This window comes from Urocampus carinirostris, chromosome 4 (genome assembly GCF_059441175.1).
Source record: "Urocampus carinirostris isolate Australia breed hairy pipefish chromosome 4, RoL_Ucar_1.0, whole genome shotgun sequence".
In the NCBI taxonomy this organism is placed as follows: domain Eukaryota; kingdom Metazoa; phylum Chordata; class Actinopteri; order Syngnathiformes; family Syngnathidae; genus Urocampus; species Urocampus carinirostris.
Window position 1 is genome coordinate 35,713,739 of NC_142352.1, and position 27,232 is coordinate 35,740,970.

Genomic DNA, 27,232 nt, shown 5'->3' on the forward strand with positions numbered 1-27,232 from the left:
ATTGTGCAGGGAATCGTGGCTCTTTTCTGTGCATATGTCAATAAACACTTTTAATTTTGAACTTCGGACAAACAAATGGATGGATGGATGGATGGATGGATGGATGGATGGATGGATAAATGGATGGATGGATTGATTGATGGATTGGATGTATGGATGAAATATATTCCTGGATGGATGATGGACACATACATGGTTGCATGAATGGATGGATAAATAAACGGATGGATGGATAAATGTATAGATGGACAAAGGAATTAAAACAACTATAATTTGAACTATGTAAATAGAACAAACAAAATAGGAGGTGGAGTAGCTACATATGTGCACAAAAGATTAAAATCGAAAATATTACAAAACATGTCATTTGTCATTGACGATTTACTTGAATGTATTACAATAGAAATTATAAATGAAAAAAGGAAAAATATTATAGTCAGTTGTATATATAGATCACCAGGCTCAAATCTGGAAACCTTCACAAACTGGGCTGAAAAACATATTCAACAATAAGCGCCAAAACACTATTCATTTGTGGAGAATTCAACATCGATCTAATGAATCCAAACAAACATAAAAACATTGATGACTATATTAATATGATGTACAGTATGAGTTTGTACCCAACTATATTAAGGCCTAGTAGATTCACTTCACACAGTGCAACACTCATTGACAATATATTTACAAATAATATGGAATTTACAAACGTCAGCGGATTACTGGTTTGTGATATTTCTGATCACCTACCAGTATTTACAGTGTATGATGAAAAGGTTACTAGACAAGAATCAATTAAGGATTATGTTTACAAACGAGTTAGAACTGAAGAGACTATTATATCACTCTATGATGACTTAGTTCAACAAAACTGGAATGCTATATATGGTACAGATGATGTGGATCGTGCGTTTGACATATTTTTGGAAATATTCACCAACAAGTATAACAAAAATTGCCCAATGAGACAAACTAATATTAAGAATAAATCTGTAAACTATCCATGGATAACTAAGGGTTTACATAATGCTTGTAAGAAAAAAAACACCTTATATAGAAAATGTATTAAACTAAGAACTGAGGAAGCCGAATCCCGATATAAAACGTAAAAAAACAAATTGACAGGAATATTAAGAGCAAGCAAGAAATTATACTATACCAATTTATTACATCATAACAAAAGTAATATCAAAGGTATTTGGGATGTATTACATAGTATAATAAAAGGAAAGAATGTAAGCAATGCATATCCAAACTATTTTATTGATAAGAACAGTGAAAATTATAATTTAAATCAAGTTGTGGAAAATTTCAATAGTTATTTTGTAAATGTTGGACCAGAGCTCCCTGCAAATATCCCAGAGTGCAGTGGTAAAAAAATTAAGTCACTGATAAAAAGTAACTCCAAGACCATGTTTTTATCTGGGGTTACGGAATCAGAAATCTTGGACGTGGTCAACAACTGTAAAAACAAAACATCTATGGATTGTTTTGACATCGATATGGTACTAGTTAAGCAAATTATAAATAGCATTGTGAAACCATTGACCTACATCTGTAATCTATCACTTCTAACAGGCAAATTTCCAAATCAAATGAAAATAGCAAAAGTTATACCAATATACAAAAATGGAAACAGGCACATTTTTACAAACTATAGACCGGTATCTCTGCTTCCTCAGTTCTCTAAAATAAGAGAGACTTTACAATAATAGACTAGAACAATTTGTAGATAAATATAAATTGATTAATGAAAGTCAATATGGTTTTAGAGCAAACAGATCAGCAACAATGGCAATTATTGATGCAGTAGAAGAAATCACCCATAGTATAGAAAAGAAGAGATACGCAGTGGGATATTTATTGACTTAAAAAAAGCATTTGATACCATTAATCATAATATACTATTAAAAAAACTGGAAAGATATGGCATCACGGGTGTGGCTTTGCAATGGATTAAAAGTTATTTGACGGGGAGGAAGCAATATGTAAAAATGGGAGAGTTTTCATCTGAATATTTGGACATCTGTTGTGGAGTACCACAGGGTTCTATCCTGGGACCAAAGTTATTTAATTTATATATTAACGATATTTTTAATGTTTCAAAACTATTGAAAATAGTAATATTTGCATACGACACTAACATTTTCTATTCAAATGATAACTATATTGATTTGGTAACCTGTATTAATCGTGAACTAATTAACCTAAAAGTATGGATGGATATAAATAAATTATCTTTAAATTTAAATAAAACCAAAGTAATATTCTTTGGTAATCGTAAGGCAAATCAAGATTTAGAAGTAGAAATGGATGGTGTCGCAATAGACATTGTATCAGAAATTAAGTTTTTAGGGGTCATAATAGACAATAAATTAAGTTGGAAAACACACATCAAACACATACAAACTAAGGTATCTAAAAGCATTTTAATAATTATAAAGCCAAATTTCTTTTAAATTATAATGCATTGTATTTATTAGATTGTTCTCTCGTTCTGCCATATTTAACATATTGTGCAGAAGTCTGAGGCAATAATTACAAAAGTTCACTACAGCCCCTTTTTATCCCTCAAAAACGTGCAATAAGAACCATACACAGGGTAGGATATCGGGATCATACCAATATTTTATTCATGCAGTCCAAATTATTAAAATTGGATGAATTAATACAATTTTTCACTTCACAACTGTTATTTAAGGTCAACAAAAACATAGTGCCAGAAAACATACAAAAATTATTCACTCGGAAAGAGGGAAATTATAACTTGAGGGGCTGTGGTGAATTCAAAGTCCCAAAGGTGAGAACCACCAGGAAAAGTATGTGTGTGTCTGTGTGTGGAGTCAGACTTTGGAATAATTTGCAAAATGAGAACAAAAAAAGTCCAACTATCCATGTGTTCAAATTTAAATACAAAAAAGCATTACTGGGGAAATACAGGGATGAAGAAAATGGGATATGAGAGAGATTGGAAATACTGCATTTCAAACTATGGTTAACTTGTTGTTATTGTTGCTATTATTATATCAAACCTGTTATTATAAGTATTGTGTTTATTTTTATTTTTATCATCACCTGTGCCGCAGTGACGTTATGCGCATTATGACGTTGAGGGATGGGTATTGCGAAGATTAGTGTATAAAATATGTGATTATTGTAACTATTATAATTATTGATATCTGACCTATGTAATAAGTATATCCATGAGATTTTGTTGTATCGGACACAAGAGGAGCTATTTAAAAATGTATTTAATAGGGAAGATAAAGGGGTAGGAAGAATAAGCATCTGCTTCTGACTACCCCTTTTCGAACATGTTATGTGACATTATTCAGTTGTTGACTCATTGTTTTTGTCCAGTTTTTATTTTTATGTTCGAAATAAAAGTTTTCATTTATTCATTCATTCATTCATTTATTCATTCATTCATTCATTCAATCTTGGCAGGGAAACAAAGAACTGAGATGGTTGCAAATGTCTTTGCAAACCTTCTCAAGTATGGGTGTGGCTTTTTTCATAACTGGCCTTCCCATTCACGCTCATGTTAAAATGGAGTCCATGCACTGGTCAATATGGAGTTCAGATATTACGGTAGGTTTGTCTTGAAATCTAGTTTCATGTGTAAAAGAAGCTTGAAAGTTTTGTTTGCGATGTCGATTGCTAGTGTGCGCAACTTAAAATTCCATCCATTGACTCGGACCCCATAACCTTGATGATTTTACTTACATACATTTGTATTTGCATGATACAAAATATTGCTTACTGTCACCAACCTGCGTCTTTTTGCCACACATGCGTGCATGACAAGATCATGCTTACGCTCAGCACACGTTTATTTGATTACACTTGACAGATGTGTTTGATGCTTGGCGGCTTGCTATTTTCCAGTTAAGGGATCTGGCAGGAAGCAAGCACATGATTTGCAAGAAAGTCCTCATTAGGTGGCCTAAACAAAGCTGAGTCATTGGCACAGGGCTGCAGGAGGCCATGTGAGTCCAACTAAATCCTGCCAGCTGCCTCAGCGGGAAGAAACAGCTGGATAAACAGCTTTGCTAATAATGAGCATTGAGTAATCGGGGATAAGCCAAACCGAAGGCGTGCTTTACAAGTATAGATTGGATATTTAAAAACGGAGCGCGAGAGAGAGAGAGAGAGAGAACGAAAACCCAAAAGTCCAACAAGAATTTCCTTGGAGATCAATAAACTCACAACCTACCTACCGACCTACTTATGCCCAGCCCCCAAACATATGTATATCATTTTTGCACCAAAAAAGAACAGACGGACTGACAGTTTAGGTCGGCAAGCTTTAAGATTTTGGAATGTGGTGCATACCTCAACCTTTGACCTAAAAATGTCGTCATGCCTGACCTAAACTGCTCGCTTGCATTGAAACCATCAGCAGCTTCTTACTTGATAGGCCAAAGTTGTTTGCTGAAGGAGCAATACGAGAGTTAATATCATAAAACACTGCACGATGTCCAGCTAATATTATTTTTCATTATATTTCAATTCAGAAATGCCGAAACGTTCTCATTTTGCATATGACATTGAAGAACTACAAACAAATAAAAAAGAACACCACCAATTGAGAGCAGAGGCCAATACATCTCTCTTTCTCTTTCTGTGGCGCCTTCTTTCTCTCTCCCCTCATTTCTCTGTATCTCTGTTTCGATCTCCATCCCTCTGTATTTCTCTGTACAGGTATATCTATCACTACTCTTTTTCGCTCTCTTGTTTTCTATCTATCTCTATTTTCTTATATCTATTTTTTCCATCACTATTCATCTACTGTGTAGTTTATATATATATATATATATATATATATATATATATATATATATATATATATATATATATATATATATATATATATATATATATATATATATATATATATATCCAACTGTCATTTCTTATTCTTGATCTCTAATCATCTCACGCTATTTTCTCTATGTCTTTCTCTCTAATCTCTTTGTTGCTTTCTCATCCTTTTTCTCATTCTCTATTCTCACTATCACTCTATATATTTTTATAAATCTCTCCCTCACTTTCTCTATCTCTTTCTCTTTAGCTTTTTCTCTTCACTTATTTCTCCCTGTCTCTTTCTCTACATCTCTTTTTCGATATCACTTTTCCATCTCTTTCTCTTAATTGCCTTTTCTTGCTCACATTTTACAGTATATATCTCGCACACTATCTCTGCCTTTTTATATACTTTCCCCTCTCTCCATCTCCATCTCTTTCACCTTATCTCTTTCTATCTTTCTCTCTTTATCTGTATCTCTTTGTCTCTAACAACTTTTCCATCTCTTCTATCTCTCTCTCTCTTCCTCTCTCTCCATCTCACTGTCTCTACCCCCCTTATCTCACTGTCTCTATCTTTCTCCTTCTATCACTTTCTCCCTATCTATTTCTTTCTTTTTCTTCCTCTCCAGCTCTTTCGAACTAAAGTGTAACCATTATTGTATAGGTGAACCACATTCACTCTACACTCTAACCTGGCGCAGCATGTATTCAACACTTCTGCTCCTCTGGGTGTAAACATATCGGGACACAAAACAGACACAAATCTTTTTCTTTAACACTGCGGTCAACTGACTATAGTATACATAATCAATTTGAATGCATTACCTTTTTTACAACAACCAGAAACACTTCAAAATGTCACTCTATCAGGAGGCTTGCTTTGACTCTGATCTCCTTAGCTCTTGAGTAGTGTCTGCAGAACTAGGGACAAAGGCAGGTCGAGTAGCCTGCTTAAAGAGTTTTTCAGGTGTCGCATTTGTATTTTCTGACAGTCCCTCATGTGACTTTTCAGCGTGACTGGCACTGGCACAATGTATTCCAATGTTCACACTGTCCTTTGGTGGCAACCTATTCCCTCTAGAGGATCTTGTTCTTTTCCAGAAACTCCTTGAAAACCTCTCCCGTAAATGTGGGCACAGTGTATGTAACAATCATGTCTGGAAGTCCATGTGTTGCAAATATGCTTTGCATTGTCTCTGGTAACTGTAGCAGTGATATTTTACATGATGTGGGCTTCTAACCACTGGGGATGTACAACCAGTAGCAACAAGAACATCCGACCAATAAAGGGACCAGAAAAGTCCGGGTGAAGCCTGGACCATGGATGTCCTGGCCAATGCCATTGGTGAAGAGGCGCTAGTGCTGGCAGCTTCTGGTTACTTTGACATACTGCACATGCCTTTATTTTTCCTACCAAGGTGCAGTCCATTCCTGGCCACCACAGGAATGATCTGGCGAGGCTTTGTGCGACACCCCAGGGTGGGCACTATGTAGCTCCTTCATCACCTGCGTCGACTTGGAGGCGGAACGATCATTCTGGAACCCGATAGAATGCAACCATCCAGTACACTCAACCCCAGCCTCCGCTTGACATAAAGGCTTGAACTTCTCTTCCTTCATATTTTTAGGCCAACCTTGCAACAGCCATCTCTTTAGTCGTGATTATACTGGGTCTCGCTCAGTCTATATTTTAATTTGTTTTGCTGTCACTGGAGCATTTGGCAATTTGTTCATAAGAAAAACAGTCTCCGGGGGCATGGCGGTGTGGCTTGTTGTGTCAGGGAGAGGTAGGTGGCTAAAATTGTCAGCATATGTGTTTTTACTCCCTGCCATTTACTCAATATGGTACTGGAATGGTGATAAGGTTAACGCACAGTGTTGAATCCTTGCTGAAGCCATTGGAGGTATACCCTTTAACTCACTGAAAAATCCCATTAGGGGCTTATGATCTTTAAAGTTGGTAAATGGGCGACCAAACAAGTAGTGGCTAGCTCTTCTTTTTCTAACTGTGAGTAACCTTTTTCTGTTGCAGTGAAGGTACGTGATATGGAGCGGATGGGCTTTTCGTTTCTTTCTTCCATTTTGTGAGAAAGCATTGCCTCCACACCATAAAGGGATGGATGTGTCACAAGACAGGATAACTTCCTTGTCTGGGTCAAAGTGCACCAGCAGTCTCTCTGGGTGTCTCTTTACATGCTGAAAGGCTTCCTTCTGACTCTGCTGCCACTTCCATGAACTGTCTTTGTGTATGAGCTTGTACGAGTGGGGCGAGTACAGGAGAGTGGTCTGTTAAGTTCTTCCCGTAGCAGTTAACTAAGCCCATTAACGACGGGAGCTCCGCCACATTCTTTGGATTTGGAGTTTCTTTTGTCGCCCTCACTTTCTCTTCCACAGGTGATAGGCCCTGAGCTGAAATCCGGTGGCCTTGGGATGAGACACTTGGAGCTTGAAAAACGCAATTGAGGCGCTTCAGATGCAGTCCCACCTCTGAAATCCTCTTTAGAACATGGTCACTGTTCTGCAGGTGCTCTACTGTTTCCCTGTGATCAAAATTACATCATGGTAGTCTGCAACATAGGGGATGTCCCTGAGTCCATGGTACGCTGGAAAATGTCTGGACAGGATGCAACACCAAACACCAGGCGGTTTGTTATACTTGCAAAAACCTTTGTGTGTGTTGATTGTGACATATTGTTTTGACATCCAATAACAGCTGCTGGTATGCATCACACATATCTAGCTTTGTGAATGTTTTGCCTCCTGCTAGCATGTTAAAAGGTCCTCCACCCAAGGTAAGGGGTAGGTGTCAAGCTCTGAGGGCTGATTTATTGTCGATTTGTAGTCTCCACATAGCAACTTGACCATTTTCTTTGACCACCGGCACAATTTGAGCAGCCTAGTTGAGAGATTTAACAGATTCAATCACCTGCGCCTGCTTCAGCCTTTCTAATTCGGCTTCCACCTTAGCTCTCATGACAAATGGGACTGTGCGTGGTTTGAAAAACCACGGCTGCTCGTTGGGGTCTATACACAGTTTAACCATTGTGCCCTCGTGGGTTCCAGGTTCCTCCTTAAAAAAATTCTCTGCCATTGTGATCTCGTTGACTTATCCTGACCTAACAAATTAGGCACCTTCCCTTTTACTACGAGCAGTGTTGCTTTAGGAGTCAGTATTCACATCTATTTCCCCAACAAGAGGAATGGACTCACCCGTATAGACTTCAGCCGTATTTTATATCATGCGCAGCTTTTGAGCTCCACAACTTTTGGGAAGTATGTTGACTGATGACTGAAACTTAGTCGTCAGTGTCCACTTCCATCCTCAACACTTTTCCTTTTACCAGGAGTGCTGTACAGATGGCTTCAAACACAATGAACACTGCTCCTTGGACTCCTTGCATTGCAACATCCATACATCCAAGTGCAGGTGGAAACTTCTTATATCTAAACCTAACAGTTACATCTCTCTAACAGGCGGGAAACCAAAACCCTCGTACTGTCATGTAGTAAATGTATTTTACTTTGTATACTTTTAAAGGTTTTTACATTTTATTTCTTTATTTATACTTCCTGACTTTTTTTTTTTTCAAAATATTGTGCAACGGAAAGTATAGATGTAATTTTTACATTTGTATTTTCATCACCTAAAGTACATCTTAGCTATTTTTCTGAAACAGTTTTAAAAGAAATACTTTTATTTAGTTCTTATCATGTTTAAGTTTGAATTGCCTGCGACTGGCTGGCAACCAGTTCAGGTTGTCCCCCTGCCCACTGGGATGGCTCCAGCAACTCGCGACCCTGATGAGGATAAGCGGCACAGAAAATTGATGGATGGATGGAAGTTTTAATCGTAGTTATTTAATAATAGATGAAACATTTTTGTGCCTAAAATCTTTGTGCTTTTTTTAATCAGAAATATAAATTGTCTCAAGGGGGAACCACGGGCGGTTTTAGGTTCAGAACTTTGGGGGTGCTGAGCACTAGTGCAGGGGTCGGGAACTCTTTTCACTCAAAGAGCCATAAAAGCAAAATATTTGGATTTTTTGGGGGGAGGTCAGAAACCACATCAAATATTATTTCACTGTGTTACATTTAATGATTTGATCAGATCTATGAAAAATATACTAATGCCAGAGCCTGTGTCCCATGTCAATACACCATTTAAGAATTTTTCCTTCCTGCAGTTAGCGTAAAATTCAGACTATAGCGCGCACCTGATTGTAACCAGCACCCAGTACATTTTTAAAGGAAAAATCTTTTTGTACATACATAAGCCACTGACTATAAGCCGCATGTTCCCACATTGAAACATGAGGTATTTACTAAGAAAGATGGTACAAACAAAAGAGCTTTAATAATATACGAAACCTTAACCCCTTAAAATTGCACGCCGATTGGCTGCTGGACTTTTGATAAACAAAAACGTGTCTGTACAATGTCACCATGTCATGATTACTGATTCGGGGCACCTGCAGCTGCCCCGTTGGTGCCAAAAGCCACTGGACCTGATTGGCTGTTGGACTCTTCCGAAAGGAAGCCGTCAGACCGTCTGCGAACCTATGCTCTCAGCTAGGCAAGCTTTTGTACTCCCCAACATTCTCCTGCCCTGTTTTTCTGCCTGATACCTGTTGCTGACCTTTTCTGGACCCGTTTCTGTTTTTGCTCCTCCGTCCCGGCCATTGACCTGTTTTGCCCTGTTTCCTGTTGCCGACCTCTTTTCCCTACTCGTTGCTGTTTTGTTCCCCCGTCCTGGCCATAGACCTGTTTTCTCGCTGTCAACAACTACCCTCTCTCGACACGGAAGTCCAACTCCTGCCATCTGCTATCCGTGACCGCCGATCATCGGATCATAGATGCAAGCACTGCTCTCTTTCTTAATAAAGACTGGGTAAAACGAACGCTTTTGGGTCCCGTCTCTGTTCCTGGTCTGTGACACACCAGTCTTTGAAATGTGTCACACATCAATGGAAAGCTTAAACTCTTGGATTTCAAGATATGATGACCATTTCAAGATATACTCATCAGCAAAACATCAGGATCAGTCTGAAACGAGATACCCGAAAACTATAAAGCCGGGGTAACTCACCATTGCGTCCCAAACATATGATGATGCCGACAGATGAATAAAAATCTGCCTTAAACATTTCTGCTTTGTCGGACGTTGCATCTTGTAATCCATTTGTTTCGCCACATTATTTTTGTTTACAAATAAACACTCGTAAAATGACTCTCAACAAGGTAGTTAGTGCTCGCATTTCGATTGACACTTTTTCCATGAGGACTGCTCCATGCTAATTTTATTCATGCACAAAGAGTAAAGTTACATTTAACTTCAACCCCCTTGACCCACATATTCCACCTGCCTCACTCTTACCTTTACTGCGTTTATACATTGGCTGCATCATTGCATAAGCAGCAGAGTTAAAAAGTTAGGAAAAAAAGTTGCGGCTTATCGTCCAAATTTTACGGTACTTAAGAATGTTAAGGCTCATTTTGACTGTCGTTTCTGTCATAAATAATGATGAATATATGCTTTTGTAAAAATGTCACAAAATTCTGCAATTAAGAATCCTGACGTATTTCCTTTCGGCGCAGATGGTCCAGGACAGGAGACAGGAGAGAGTGCGTGCCCTCTATGACTATCTCACCTCAAACATTCAGCTCAACTAATCAAATTATTGTGAGCAGTCTGCTAGCGTTTTGACGTATTTACAGTTTTTTCTGTGGATTTTCATCATAAGATGTATCGACAATGGCCATTGATTATTTAATGAGCTTCGATATAAGGGACCCGCAGCCGAAACCAGGTTAACTGTAGTTAAAAATGTGCCCTATATATACTGGACAGTACCAATTCAACGCTGTTTCGTTGTTTGCGTGCACTACAATAGGCTTTAATCACGCATTACATGAAATAACATGGAAACTTTTTTTGTCCCTGAGCCATACATAGTCATGAAAAGAGCCATATATGGATCGTGAGCCATTAGGTTCCAAACCCCTGACCTAGAGTGTCTGCTTATTTTCTTTATTCTTCGTTTTACTTAACATGATTTAGAATCATTCAAAACTGTTCAGGAGTATCGCTACCCATTAGTGAACATCACATTAGTTTGTAGTTAATAAATACAATATTACTGCCCAGTCATTACTCATATATTTGTAATAAAGCACAATACACACATACACATACAGTACAGAAGAAGCATTGAATTGTTAAGACAATAAAGCATTTTATTCCCAACTTTTTATTTCCACCCTAGACTTTACAAATCAAGCATTGTCGCCTTTCCTTGAGGGTTGCAAACCTGTCAATAACTTTTTAGCTTTTTACATGGTCACGCTGCGTTGCATTGTTTTGTTTTACTCTTTTGTAATTCTTTATCTAGAATTGCCCTTTACAAAGGAAAAGAGCATTTTAAAAATGCTATAATTTTGGGGGGTGTTTAAGTTGATAACCCCCAAAAGCAGGATTGTTAGACCCGTTAGGGGAAGGTTCGAATATTCAACGATAATTACCGTAATTTCACGGCCATAAGGCGCACATAAAAGTCTTGGATTTTCCTAAAAATATATCATGCAGTGCACCGTTTGTGTGATATAAAGCAGCAGACGTAGACCAGGTCGGTGGCATTAGGGTTGGGCGCCCACCCCTGAACTGCGGAGTCACAGGTTCAAGTATTGGTTGAGTCATACATAAAACCCACAATATATTTGGTTGACATTGCTCACATTTCCAACTAAATACAACTTGTGTGCGATTTCCTGTGTGAACGCCACAATGCCCCGCAGGGAGAAGAGGACTTGACATCACATGCAATGCATCCATTGTTTGCGTAAGTACTCGTGGATGCTGACGCCACAGCATATCTAGCAATTGGAGAGTTATGTGGTACCGGAGGCTGAACCGATTTGTTCCCCAACATATTGATTGTGTTTTGATAGTGTATTAATTTCTACGCTACGCGGGGGAACATAAAAACCAAGCAGCCTCGGGAAAACTGAAGATTGATGAATTGATGGTTTGCAAGTGGAGGAAATTAAAGAAAAAAACTCCGACAAGTTTTTATCTGTGTGTTTTACGTTGTAATCAATACTTAAATAAACCACAACCAAAAACAGTTTTGCTCCCACTATATGTTTGAATACGCTTGTCTGTTTTGTAGTAAGGTGGTGGCAGCAGAGGGCACCCGCGCACTGTGTATGTATTGAATACAGAAATAGAACCAGCTATGTGTGCCCTATGGTCGTGAAATTATGGTACATTTCCGAGCTAATAGTTTTGTACCAGAACGGTATCGATCGATACTATACCACATATTTACTTGGATAGGATGAATACTCAAATTCACAGTATTACTTAACCCTAGTTTTGTGACCACTTTTTGTTTGTTACTTGTATTTCCTTTTGTTATTAAATACCATCCATCTCTTTGAGCACACCTGCCTCTCTTCTGGGTCCACCTGCAAAATGTGACAGAATCGGGCCACATTTGGTCCCCGGACCTTGAGTTTGACACATGTGGTACCTGAAAGACACAATTCTTTCTACCATTACTTGGAATCAATGCAACGTGAGCTTATTCAAAAAAGGGGAAAAAAAGAGTTTGGCGTATTGATCAATGAAGGGTAGAACAAAGTTCACCAACCATGCACGGCTGACTTTCTGGCCAATCTTGGCTGAGAAGGCGGGGGGGATGCAAAGTGTGCAAGATGATATATTTTGTTCTCCTGGAGCGAGCAAGAGCAGAAGGCGGCGAGCGCGGTGCAGCCCAAAACTCTCGGCCGCCGGGCGACAAAAAGAATGTTCTCGATGCAGTCTGCGTCTCTGGCGCACATGTTGCGCGCCTGGCAGCTTCTGCCGGTGGCGTGCGGCGTCAGTTTGGTCCTCCTCGTCCTGCTGCTGCTCCGTCAACTCGTCAAGCAGAGGAGACCCCCGGGCTTCCCTCCAGGACCTTCTCCCATCCCTATAATCGGGAACATCATGTCTCTGGTCACCGAGCCGCACGTCTTCCTCAAAAAGCAGAGTGAAGTTCACGGACAGGTACGGAGAGTTTGGAGGGGTGTGTCGTTCGCGAACGAAAAAGCTTGATGAGCCGGCTCTTGCGGTGGATGTCAGGAGCCGGCTCCCAGCCAATCAAGAGCCGGTTCCTTTCTAGATGCTTTTTTCCTCACTTGTGATTGGTCAATATGCATTGTATTGATTTGATGGATTCCGTGTTGATGACTTTAATTTTTTTGGGTATGAAAACTGTTAATTATTTTTTTATTTTATCATTTTAGTACGTCTGTAAATATTTCGATCTGTTTCTCATGTTTCTCCAGGGATAACGTGTTTAACAATTATCCGTTTTAAATATGAAAATGTAAAGTTTACTCATTATTCCAAAGTTGCTTTATTGTTCCACTGGAAAGTCAATATTTGTAATTGACATTTTGTTGTGTTTTTCAGTTCTTTGATTTTGAAGTCGCATTGTATAAAAGGTTCACATTTTAAATGAGTTCAAAGTTTAAAAATAAATGCTAATACAATTAAGTGAAAATAAGTCTATAATAATTCATTCATTTTGTGCATAACGATACATTATTATTGGAAATACACCGATTAAAGGGCCCCCTTCAAAACCTTGTTTTTTTTTGTCCTTTTCCCATCTGTTTTCCTTTTTACCTCTATTTTCTTTTCCTCTTCTATTGTATCTTTTTCCCTCCTAGTAATTTTCTTCTTTTTCTTGCCATTTCCTTTTTTCTGCTTTTGTAAAATCCCAAATTCAAACTATTTCCAGAAAGTGAATGTAAATCAATGAAGTTGATTTATGACGCCACAAACAAAAACAGTAAAGTATTTGTGTTATTACGCATCTTTAATCTTTTTGGTCCTTTCACTTACGTCATTGAGTGAATCCCCCACCCCCGTATTCCCTCCAGCGTAAGTATAATTATTTGTCTCTATTTTATCAGCGTGGCTTTTGAAGCTTTCTTGAGAAAATGTGACCACTGGTAACTTTGAAACTTGTAAGATAAAATGTATTATTTATCAGCGTGGCTTTTGAAGCTTCCTTGAGAAAATGTGACCACTGGTAACTTTGAAACTTGTAAGATAAAATGTATTATTTACCCAAAGGGAGACCTGTTCAAGACATTTCAAAAACTTAAGAAACGTTTCAATGTTTAATAGTAATACTTTATCTAGTTTGGTACAGGATGTTCCAAGGGTCTTGGGCACATTTGAAGTCCCCATTTCTCCTTAACTATGAATAGTTGGGAAAATTTAAAGCTAATCACAGCAATTGCTTTGTAGGGCTAGTAGTGAATTTTAAAGTTCTACAACAACAATTTTGCATGTCTTAAGAAGAAGACTGATCATGACAACTTACAAGGTACAATTAGTCCAACAGTTGAAGGACACTGATAAAACAGCTCGTCGTGACTTTCGTATTGCAATGCAACAGAAGATGGAAAATGATGGATTTGACAACTGGATTATTTTTAGCCATGAGATGACTTTACACGTTAATGGTAAACTTAGTAACTTTAACACTCTAAAATAGAATATGGAGAACCCACATGAACTTCTTGAGCATCAGCGAAATTCCTCAAAGGTGACCGTGTTTTATGCAATGTAGAAGAGAGCTGTCCACATACCATCCCTCGTTGAAAGAGAAACAGTTGATGGTGAGATGTACCTCGACATGCTGAAAAACTGGTTAGTAAATAAATTGGGTGAAAGAGTCTGGGAATATAATTTCCGAACTGGATGAGCTACCAAGACCCTGGAAACTCAGAGTCTGAACACAACACTGCCAGACAGATAAATTGGTCGCTCTTGGCAGAATGATCACGATCGCATCACGATCTAATATCAACAGATTTAAAGTCAACAACATGGAATTCCTGAAAAAACATGCATGGTAAACAATAACAAGATAGAAAAAAGTGTCTCGAAGGGAACCGGCTCTTGACCGGTGGGAAGCCGGTTCCTGTTGTTCACTTCCAGGAGCCGTTTCATAGAGCTGGTTCATTCGCAGACGACACATCACTAAAGGCTATCACTGGAAGCCTAGGTGTGAAATGCACGGCCCGCCACTGCTCCCAACACTGCTTCACAGCCAGGTGACTCAGCCATGACCGTCTGTGCAAAGGTTCACGTGGTCTTGTGTGCTTTTCAGATTTTCAGTCTGGACCTGGGCGGCATCTTGACGGTGGTGCTGAACGGCTATGACTGCGTCAGGGAATGCCTCTACCACCAGAGCGAGGTCTTTGCTGATCGACCATCTTTGCCCCTCTTCAAAAAAATGACCAAAATGGGTGGTAAGAAAACAGGGACTCTGCAGATTTCCGCTGCCAAAAAAAATCGATTCAATGTTATTTATAGAGCAGCAGAGAGAGATGAGGATTTTTGCTGTGCCCCTTTCGATCACTCACAGTGCGATGGTGATTAGTGGTATTAGCAGTATTACAACCCTGGCACTTGAAATTAACAGTTAAATCTTTTGTATTGCTAATTAAAACGAATTAAACAATTTGTGCATTACAGAAATGGGCATTTGCAGCTTAGCTAATGTGTTTGCCTTGACCACCAAAGAGCAGCCTAGTACACACATAGCTTGGATAAGGCAATGTATGGGCTGTTGCAACCAGCTTGCAGTAATAGGCACACATACACATTGTACTGCATGCTTTTCAGCAGTTTTTTGTTAACTAGTTGGTCGAGACCCAAATGTGGGTTGCGGACCCATTTTCAGTGAGTCTTGAGCCTGTCCCTTGGTAAATGCTGGTAAATAAATAAAAATAAAAAATCTGAGGGTCAATGACACTTCTTAACACCAGATGGTGATAATGCCCTTCAAATGTGAGCTGACACTCGCATTTTCACACCAGAGAAAATACTGGTAACGTTTGTTTACACTTGTATGCAGATACAGCGGAGAATATATGATATATGGATTTTATTATATTAAAGGCAAAGCTACTGAAGTGAAGCATTTTAGATCCAATAAAAATTAAGAAGGTTTAGCATTAAAGGGACAAAGTGTATGATTTGACCACTAGATGTCGCTGTATTATGTATTGCCACTGAAGACTAGTATCACAAAGCACAAGTAAGAATACAAACTATGGAGACTCAGAGTGACCAAACTGCAACATTTTTCTTTAAAGGGACAGTGTTTATTATCTGACCACTAGGTTCCGGCTGCTTTGCCGGGGTATGGAACTATTTAGAGTCGCCAGACGCATTGAATTAAACAATTTAGCCATGGGGCCAATCCTGGACACCTAGCCAGTTTTTATATTCATCCATCCATCCATCTATTATCTGCACCGCTTATCCTCAGTAGGGTCGCGGGGGTTCTGGAACCCATCCCAGCCATTTTCGGACAGTGGGCAGGGGACACCCTGAACTGGTTGCCAGCCAATCGCAGGGCACACAGAGACAGACAGTTTTTATATTCATGAATGAATATTCATGAAGACATCTACATGTTAAATTTCTTTATATTTGTTTTTAAGTAGATTAGTTTCATCAAAATGCTTTTAAAATGCTTGCAAACAGCCTTAATAATATTTAAGGTCTTAAGCATTTTAGGTCTTAGGTTTTAAGCACTTATTTTATATTTAGTTTTGAAGTATTACTGTAGTTTTACTTTTTTTTCGTACATTGTAACATTTCTAGAGTCAGGTTTTGTAAAGTATTTATTTAGTATAATTGTAAAATGAATGTAGTTTTTTTTGGTAGTATAGCGATATTAGTATGTTTGTATTATATTTGTAGCATTACTGAAGTTTATTTTTTATAGTATTTCTGTCATAATATTTCTGTAGTATTATAGATGTATTATGTCTGTCATAATGATCATATACAAGTATGTTTGTATTATATTATTACTGTAATGGTATTTTTTGTATTTCTGTAGAAGTATTTTTGTTGTATTTTTGTAGTATTACTATTAGTTTTGTAGTATTTATCTTGTAATATTTCTGTAGGAGTATGTTTGTATTTTAGTATTACTGTAGTAGTATTTCTATGGTATTTTTTACTTTTCAGATTGAAAGCAAAATCATATTTTAGGTCCGTGTTTTTAAGCGCTAAGTTTGATCTTTAGTTTATTAGTTATTTTGTAGTATTTCTGTAGTTGTATTTTAGTTGTAGACACAATTGACACCCCCATTTTTTGGGGAAAGTAGTACTTTTGATTACTATTATATATACCATCATTAAATATTGACCATTTTCATTTGGGCCATTTGAAAAAGCCTGAGAGCCCCTGTCTTGGAGTAATACTATCTATTTTATAGTTTTGTGGCTACTACAACATTTTACCAATCTGTCTTTGACATTTACGGTTACCTGTTAGCATAAAGGTAAAAATACTAAATTGTTGTTAGTAATGATCAGTTTGCATGAGTTGTTCCCAAGCATGTAACATTAACGTATTTTTTAGTACTTAAGTACTTAAGTAGAGAAAACATTCTTTCATTATTTGCATTTTAAATTTCTAAGCAGTTTTACTTCATTTTTACACAGGATTTCTTTTAAAAAGCACTTAAATGCCTTTTTATGTGAATTTAATACAACTATTTAAAATCAGCAGCTAGTAAAAAGCCAGTCTACCAGCATTTTATCGTAGGCCATTTAAAGCAAGTCAGCCCTAAATCCATCCATCCATTATCTGCACCGCTAGTCCTCAGTAGGGTTGCGGGGGTGCTGGAGCCCATCCCAGCCATCTTCGGGCAATGGGCAGGGGACACCCTGAACTGGTTGCCAGCCAGTCGCAGGGCACACAGGGACAGACAATTCGCTCGCTCATTCACACCTAGGGACAATTTGGACCGGCCAATTAACCTGACATGCATGTTTTTGGAACGTGGGAGGAAACCGGAATGCCCGGAGGAAACCCACACAAGCACAGGGAGAACATGCAAACTCCACACACGAGGTTCGATCTCATGACCTCAGAACTGTGCCTCACACGCGCTAACCACTGCGCTGCCGTGCTGCTCAGCCACAAAAAAATGCTTTAAATGATTATTAATATTCCTTTTTTCAAGGGAGGTGGTAGTTTATTTGGGAGTTGCTGTTTCGGTATTTCGGCCAAGCGTTATTTATTTTTGATTTTGACCCCAAATTATCATTTTGTTGCATTCCAAATAATTTTGGGGTTCTTTTTAGAGATGCCAACAATATGCTGTTTTGATACGCGCTGCTGCACTATTTTTTTAATGAAATTGGAATTCTTTAAGAGTTTAAACTAGGGATGGGCAAACATTGTGAGTTGCTGGCTCCATTGGGTTCAAAATTTTTTCGATGGGCTGGTCCGCGAAAAAAAAAGATTGATTGGTTTCTTTGTTTCTGCTGATACATAGTCTCGAATCCAATACCTCAGCTGTACATGAGGAAAAATAAAGGGACACTGGGAACAAGAGTGGCACCAATACACATTTTTATTATTCGTACTTTATCTAATATTATATGTAATCATAGGCAGCATGGCAGATGAGTGTTTAGTGCTTCAACCCGATGGTGCAGAGGTCCAGGGCTCAAGTTTATCTACTGCCTCCCCTTGCAGAGTCTTAGTGTTCTCCCCATGCCTGCGTGGGTTTCCTCCCGAAACTCTGCATTCCTCTGAGATTGTGTGTCTGTGTGCCCTGTGACTGGCTGGCAACAAGTTCAGGGGGTCCCCTGCCCACTGCCAGAAGATGGCTGGGATGGGCTTCAGCACCTCTGCGACAATAGTGAGGATAAGCAGAGCAGGAAATTGATGAATGGATGTATTGTGATTATACTGTATTATCAGTATTTGTGTTCGGTGGGACGGGTTAAAAAGCCTGACGGGCTGCATTTCCCCACCCCTGCTTAATACCAACAAAAATAACAATGCTATTATAAATCTCCCAACAATGATGATACCAATATAATGCAGCCAGCAGACGTCCCTTTTTTTATTTGTAATTCCCAGAAGCACAAATAACTTAACGAAAGCAATAACTGAAACTGATTGACTCTCCAAGTAAAGAGTTCAACTAAAGTGATGGTTCTTCCAAAGGTCTCCTCAACTGTAAATACGGCAAAAGCTGGATCGAGCACCGCAAACTGGCGTGCAACTCCTTTCGGTACTTTGGCAGCAGTCAGAGGCTCTTTGAGCGGAAGATCTCAGAGGAGTGCATGTTCTTCGTGGACGCTATCGACGAGCACAAAGGAAAAGCCTTCAACCCCAAGCACTTGGTGACCAACGCAGTGTCCAACATCACCAACCTGATCATCTTCGGTCAGCGCTTCACCTACGATGACGGCAACTTCCAGCGCATGATCGAGATCTTTAGCGAGAACGTGGAGCTGGCGGTCAGCAGCTGGGCCTTCCTCTACAACGCTTTCCCTTGCATCGAGTATCTGCCCTTCGGCAAGCACCAGAAGCTGTTCCGCAACGCGGCCGAGGTCTACGACTTCCTGCTGCAGGTGGTGGAGAGCTTTTCCCAAGGCAGGGTGCCACGGATGCCCCGCCACTACGTTGACGCCTACTTGGACGAGCTGGAGCAGAACCCCGGTTCGTCTTTCTCCTACGAAAACCTCATCTACTCGGTGGGAGAGCTGATCATCGCTGGCACAGAGACCACCACCAACACCCTGCGATGGGCCATGCTCTACATGGCCCTCTACCCTAACATACAAGGTCAGCGAGCATAGTGCTTGGTCAAAACTAAGTAACCCAAATTGGGTGCTCAAGAGCCAAAGCGAACACTCAATGATTTGAGGATTTCAGCACGTTGCGTCAGGATTTTGATCAAACAAATAGTAAAAATAAGGTATGTTCGACACCATTTTTTTTTCAAATTGATCTGATATGATGTACAATACTTGAGTAGTTAACCTGATCAACTGTATGCCAAATGCAACAAAAGTTTGATTACAGGTCATTAATAGGTTCGGATAAAGTTACACAAAAAGACAAAATTCAATAAATTAATTACCCAACATATTTATTTCATAAAATTGCATGAAATTAGGGTGCTATTCTTCTCAATTCAACTTCTTGATTGTAATACAACCACCAGAGGATGCTTTAAGTACCGATACCCAAAAATAGACCTGCATGAGGATGGATACCAACATATGGTAGCGATACTTAACCATATCTAGTAATACCGTTCATAATTGTGAGCTAAACCTACCAAATATCTGACACCAGTGTTGTTGTTAAAAAATTATTAATATTTAATTAATATTGTCTATGAAAACGACTTTTCTCAGTCTGAAGCCTCTACAGCAAATTTCTCGAATAACTTTGCACTTATTGTCTGCTGAATCAAAATAAATCAACCTAGTTTTGTTGTAAAGTAGCGTAATCCCCTCTAAAAACAGCGCAGCATTTGTTTGTTAGTTGCAAAATGTTACTAACATTTACAACTGAAAGTTTGTCTTCTTAGGATCTGATACACCCTTATAACCTTTTTAAAAACATAATACAGTAACATCCTCTGTTATTGTGGTTAATGGGGACCAGAACCCCCAAAAATTGAAAATCCACAAAGTAGCTTTGCGCTTTCATAAAAACCCCAATGGCTAGACTAACCTCAAGATGACGTATTTACGAACTGAGAGTATATAACTGGAACAAAATAACAAATGCAGTTCTATAGATAAAAACACGAAAGACAGAATAGCATTTGGACCAATAGTCTGTCTTGCCATGATACAAAAGTACAACACAATTATAGGGTTTCTCCTTTCAGAGTAAGAAATCGATTAAGAAAGCTGCTGGCTAGCTACATGCTAGCCTCACGGATTAAATTTAAGCAAGGTATCCGTGATGATTAAAATACTGTCACGAATGTAGCGGTTTCCCAAGAGTTGTAACACCAGGTCATCATGGGTAATTAATCTGGCGTTGATGAAATACAGACATCACAATGGTAGCCTGTGAGGGTTGTTACATGGATTAGTCGTAGCACTAGGCCATACTTGCAGCCTCGCTATTGTCTTCTCTCCCGACGCTGACTCAGTCACCCGCTGGTCATCACTGTTTCGTGAGCGCTCCTCCGACTTTTGTCAGAGTCCAATTTAATTGATTAATTTCTTTTCAATGTAACAACTGCTAAATACTAGCTTTCGCCCTTTGTTTTGGTGGACACGTTGACTTGTTGACTGACAGCCTACACCAGCCTATTACATTCGTGCACACAGTCAAGCTCACCCAACCTGCACTTGTGATAGCATTTGCTGTGTGCCGTCTGATCAGAACACAATGCATGATACGTTGATATCAATGACAATAATATTCAATTCAACTTAAAATCCACAAAGCAGTGAACCAGCAATACCTGAAGCACGAAGTAGCTAGGGATTCCTGCACCTTTAGATAATTATATGTGTGTCTGTCATTTTTGCTTTGCACAGAGCGAGTGCACAGAGAGATTGATAGCGTGCTGGTAAACGGGCGAGCGCCCTCTTATGAGGACAAACAGAAGATGCCCTTTGTGGAAGCAGTCCTGCATGAGGTCCTTCGTTTCTGCAACATCGTACCTCTTGGGATTTTCCGAGCCACATCGCAGGAGGCGCACGTCAACGGTTACACCATCCCCAAAGGCACCATGGTCATCACCAATCTGTATTCGGTTCACTTTGATGAAAAGTACTGGACAGATCCGGGCGTTTTTTCGCCACAGAGGTTCTTGGACACAAATGGGAATTTTGTGAGGCGTGAAGCCTTCCTTCCTTTCTCGCTAGGTGAGTCGACTCTTTTGAACTAATTTTCACAAATTGAAATTCCAAGATGGAGCATCATGGTCAAAACTTATAAGCAACATCTAGGCTGGGTATGTGCGCAATTTCACAGTGCCCGTACATACTCAGCGCACAAGGAAAGTGCTAGAGATATGGAGAGAAGGAGAGATGGAGGGAGTTAGACATATAGACAGGTTGGTAGGTAGATAGGTGGGTTCGTACAAAGGTATATGTCTAGATAGTTACGAAGGGAGGTAGGTACAAAGGTAGGTAAGTAGGTAGGTACAAAGGCAGATAGGTAAGTAGGTACCAGGGTAAGCAGGTAGGCAGGTACGATGGTAGGTAGGTAGAAAAGTAAAAAGATAGGTACGTACAAAGGTACGTAGGTAGGTACAAAGGTAGGTAGGTACAAAGGTATGCAAGTCGGTAGGTAGGTACGAAGCTATGTAAGTAGCTAGGTTGGTACTCAAGAAGGTAGGTAGATACATAGGTGGGTATGTAGGAACGTCGGTACGAAGGTAGGTAGGTAGATACCAAGGTAGGAAGGAACGAAGCTAGGTAGGTAGGTAGGTATACAAGTATGAAGGTAGGTAGACAGGTGCGAAGGTAGGTAGGTACAAAAACCAATTGATCAGAAAATTGAAATGGCTGAACATTTGATAAAGTTTTCCTAAAATTGAATTTATTTTTTTTGTATCAGATAAAGTTGATAGTTCCACACAGTTTTTCTTATTTCACTTACAAACGAGTTTACGAAAATCGATTTCATAAAATAATAAGAATAATACTTCACAATAGGAAAAGTATTTGTAGATGCTTTTGTTTTTTTGCAAGGCAGAGGGTAAAGTTATGGAAAAGTATGATATAGACCTTTTCCAGGTGTTCTTGGCAAGTGCTCAAATGACTCCAAAACACATTTATCTGTTTTCCCCAGTGAAACATAAATAATTATTTATCTTTTTATATTGTTTTCTCCTTGCAGGGAGGCGTCACTGTCTCGGTGAACAGTTGGCCAGGATGGAAATGTTTCTCTTTTTTACCACATTGCTCCAGAGGTTTCACCTTCAGTTTCCGCCAGGAAGCGTTCCCACGGTCACACCCAAACTGGGCATGACCTTGCAACCCAAGCCTTACTCCATCTGCGCCGTCCGCAGGCATCATAAAGACACTCCTTATCACAAACAGGCGTAAAACTTGATCAGATTTTCGTATATGGACCGACTCGGCACCGCCCGGGATTGAAGCGGTGCGTTTTGGTGTGGCCTTCCACACAATCATCTAATTGGGCAATACGCGATTTGCACAAAGCTCACAAAGCAGACTTTCCGAGACAGACATGCGTTATCGATCGAGTTCTGCGTAGCGCGGAACACGGAATGTCTCTGAACCTTGGCGATCCGGGGACGTGTTAGGTGTGTGTCAATGATTGATACTAAGTACACAGGTGCTAGTTCACAGCCCTTCCTTCTCAGGGCAGCGTCAGGTCAGGCGAACGCCATTCGGGACCGAGAATGTTTGGCACTCGGCACGCACTGGCTGGACATGGGCCGGCTTTACATCATCTGGACAGACTTTGACACCGCCTCCCGGGAAAGCGATTTTTTTTTTTAAAAGCTTTCTCCAGGAAAGCTCATGCAAGAGCTGGTGGATATTTTGAAATACAGGGTGTTTTAAAAGTCTCAGGGACATTTTAAAGCTAATTACATTACGTTTTTGGAAGGCAATTGATTTTTTTTATTTCTCTGATGGCTATCGCTCAACCAACTATGCATTTTGTGTGCTTGAATTTGCAAAAACTGAATCTTGGACTGTTGTTCGATGTGCATTTGGCAGAGCATTTGGATAGGGGCCAACAGAAATGAAGTCAATAAAGAGATGGTATAGTAAATTCTTAACACATGGGTTTTTTATGCTCAGCAAAAAGAACAATATGACCTTTAACTTGAGAAGATATGAATGAACAAGTTCGAACTCCTTTACAATGGAGCCCCCGTATATTGCTAAGAAGAGCCAGTAGGGAACTTCAATGTCCTATAACAATTGATGTGTCTTAAGAAGACGACTGCACATGATGCCTTACAAGCTTCCGTTACTCCAACAGTTGAAGGAGACTGATAAACGAGCTTGTCGTGACTTTTGTATTAAAATGTAACAGAAGATGACAAATTTGAATGATCACGATCTCATGTCCTGATACCCTTTTGAGGGGATTTGTGAAAGGATTAGTCTCTGCGCCCCCTATTCCAAGAGATGTGGATGAGCAGAGGGAACAAATAACAGAAGCCGTTGCAACATTTGACAATACAATGCTGGGAGGCTTTAGGAAAGAATTTGACTATTAGCTTTATGTGTGTCGTGTGACCAATGGTCCTTACATTGAACATATTTGAACATTCCATGTAAAGAATGAGATTACAGGATTTCTGAATTAATCTTATATGTTCGATATCTTATAAGGTTTCAGAGATATTCAATGTCAAAATGTGCCCAAGACTTTTGGAACGCCCTGTACTTCTTTTTTCTCATTAATGGTGCTCTTCTGTACTTATTAGGTGCTTCATTTGTTTGTTTGTTATGCTTTTTTTCCCAAACAGTACTAGTATTTGTATACAGCCATTAAGTACATATCTCATACCTGTTAACTTCAGCCAAATGACCCTATTATTAATGATGCGATTTTTCTTATTACGTCATAATAAACCTCACAAACACAACACGACACTTATGTACTTACAGAAAGACAGACTACGTATAATTAAAACCAAGATCATTTGTGTAAATTAGTTTATTTTATTTACCAAATGAACAACAGAAAAAAAGTCATTCAGCATCTTTCTTGGTTCCTATTCTCCACACTAGATTTAGTCTTGTCTGTCATACGTAGCAGAGCAGGATTTTGCAGACTTCCATTCGTCAACTTTATGCAAAAATTTAACACCTGTTTTTTTTTTAATGCATGGGAGTTAGGAAAACCATCTCAATTAATCATAATTTTATTAATATTTTGATAGTGGAACTTTTGATATTCTAAATTTCATAATTTAACTGTTGGCCTGTGATAATGGCCTTCACTACTTACATACCTAATTTGCGATAAAGGCTGTACTGCCCTACTGTACGGCCACTATCGCATACAATATCATTTTGAAATCCAATATTTTTTCCGGTAATGTTTCCAACAAATTCATCAGATGTTGGTAATGGCATTACCGCATGAGAAATCTTATATATATATATATATATATATATATATAAGGCCACCATTCCAGGGAGAAATGTTTAAATTAATTATTTGCTAATTGGCGATCGTTTATATGATATCAATAACAATTAATATGTGATTTCCCAAAACAAGAGTAATTAAGTTCAACTATTGCACTAAAAATGTAATCGTTTTTAGCCTTTTTCTCTAAAACCAATAATTGTCGGTAATGTCATTTTTCAAGAACAGAAAAATTTAGTTTAATTTGCCACAAAAAATGTTATGGTATCTGTTCCCATTGTTTTCCTATACTCCATATTCACTTTACATGGCGGAAAACTCTCAATGTCTGCATTGGAGTGAGGAAGGCAGGACAATATGCAAAAAATAAATAAATGCTTGATCGAGGATATCCTTTGCTAGTGTACCGCGACAATGTTCACAATTTATGATAACGTTGTCTTTCCAGTGACCAAGAAGATCCGGATAAGATTTTCAAAAAAACGTGTTCTACTTTTTTTTTTTGGCATACACAATTTGAAATGATAAAAAAAAAACAAAAAACGCATAGGATAAGGGGAAACTGTATAATTTGACAGGTATTATATATATATTAAAGAAAAAGCACATTTTTTTAAAACAAAAAATATTTTGTGTCGTTAAATTTTGAAGATGTGTTGTGCCAGGGGTGGGCAAACCTTTTAAATTGTGGGCCTGAATAGGTAAAAAGAAATTGGCAGAGGGTCCCTACAAGGATGAAAAATGATTGATTAGATTTTTTGTACAGAGTGTCAAATCAGATACTTCGGAATTACGTGAAGAAAAAAGATAATGTAGGCATATTCAAGTTTTATCATATGGACAGTATTTATGAATAAATATACATGCAGACATTTACATGTACATGCTATATCATGATGAATGAGAATATCAAGTACAGAAAAATGTAGCTAGCTATTTGAATATTATCCTTGCTGCAGGACATTAATTTTTCATTTATTTTTATTGGGAGGTTGGAGAACATACAAAAGGACACGGGGGACAAGGTTGGAACCCAATAAACAAAATATTTTTATAAGTGGTACTTTTTACAACAAATAATCATTATTATTATTATTATATTTTTACAATTACACGGACCAGATTAAAAATCCTGGCGGCCGTACGTGGACCGCAGGCCTTGGTTTGCCCACCCTTATCTTAGGCAGTACTTGAAAAATCATTGGCTTATTGAGAGCCGCAACATAGTCAAGAGGACTTGCTATCTTTACTTGAGACATGAAGTACAGTTGGATTCTGTTTTGGTTTATATGAAAACATAAAAATGCACATTGCTGCCACGTGTCTATGTGGTTATTTAGTGACTGGATAGATGATGTGATTTCTCTGACAGTTAAAAATGTGTACATAAGAAGGTTTTTCTTGTAATCGGAGTAGCACGTAACATAAACACTCCCATTATATGCGTTCGACTACAGCTTTTCTCCCCGTAAAAAAAAAAACAGATTTGAAAATAATAATCTACAGTTTTTTCTAATTTAAACAACTCATAAAACATCTCGACTGGAGACTAGCTTTTTAGTCCACGGCTGCTTTATCCTTAAGTCTTTGTGCTTGAATAAGCCACTACAGCGATGGGGGTAGATTTCTGTTTTGGTAAAAGTTTGCCCTTCTGGTTTCAAACAAGTACATTTTTGTCTGATTTTTAGTATTTCCAAAACAGAATGTGTTTTTATGCATAAAAACAAAGTGTGTGATAACATCTACTGGTTGTTAATATTGAAAGGTTGGCATGGATAGTAATTCTCAAAATATAACCAATAGGCTAAGGCAGAGGTTGGCAAACCAAAATGTTGAGAGAGTCATATTGGATCAAAAAGACCAACAAATTTGCCTGGAGCTATAAAAATTCAAATGAAATAAGATTTTTTTGTTGAGCACTTTTCAGGCAATAAATTGCCACTCAAAGCGCTGAATAAAAAATTCAGCGTACGATATGATAATAAAATCCCCTCCTTTTCCCCACTCAACAACCCAAAATACCTAGATAAACACACAAAAATAAAATAAAATACGATGACAACAAAGTAGTGTTAGAAATGAAATGTGATTGTGGCAAGGCACAGACCAACCCTGTGAGTAAAGAGACTTGAGGGGGCTTATCCACACTGATAGAGATGGTAACTCGGGACTTTTAGCCATTGAATAACACCCTGCCAGTGTAAAAAAAACAGGAAATTCTGAAATATAAAAATGACTGCGGAACCAAACAAGTGAAATAAAATGTAACCGTGTTACGGTAAAATTGCAAATTGCAGTCCATACACTTGAAACTATCTGCCTCTCGCAGCAACAAAAAAGAATAAGCCGCATCATATTGTAAGCCGGGCAGCACGGCGGCACAGTGGTTAGCGCTTGTGCGGCACAGTTCTAAGGTCTTGGGAACCTCCTGTGTGGGTTCAAATCCAGCTACCGGACTTCCTGTGCGGAGTTTGTATGTTCTC

The 27,232-nt window shown here is 38.8% G+C and overlaps 2 protein-coding genes across 3 annotated transcripts in view; one reads left to right on the plus strand and one right to left on the minus strand.

The window, feature by feature from the left end:
- Positions 1 to 12,842, minus strand: part of calca (calcitonin/calcitonin-related polypeptide, alpha) — a 27,085-nt gene extending 14,243 nt beyond the window's left edge. For both annotated transcript variants that reach the window (XM_088334372.1, XM_088334373.1), the window contains exons 1-2: positions 12,459 to 12,842; positions 12,232 to 12,338 (exon numbers count right to left, since the gene is read on the minus strand). The gene's annotated coding sequence lies outside the window, so the exon portion shown is untranslated. The remainder of the gene's footprint in view (positions 1 to 12,231; positions 12,339 to 12,458) is intronic.
- On the plus strand, positions 12,506 to 23,030 carry cyp2r1 (cytochrome P450, family 2, subfamily R, polypeptide 1). Its single transcript, XM_088334371.1, has 5 exons — positions 12,506 to 12,853; positions 14,976 to 15,117; positions 18,852 to 19,475; positions 21,200 to 21,529; positions 22,509 to 23,030. The coding sequence occupies exons 1-5, from the start codon at positions 12,614 to 12,616 to the stop codon at positions 22,715 to 22,717; spliced, it is 1,545 nt and encodes a 514-aa protein (XP_088190497.1). The 5' UTR covers positions 12,506 to 12,613; the 3' UTR covers positions 22,718 to 23,030.
- Positions 23,031 to 27,232: the final 4,202 nt, after the last annotated feature.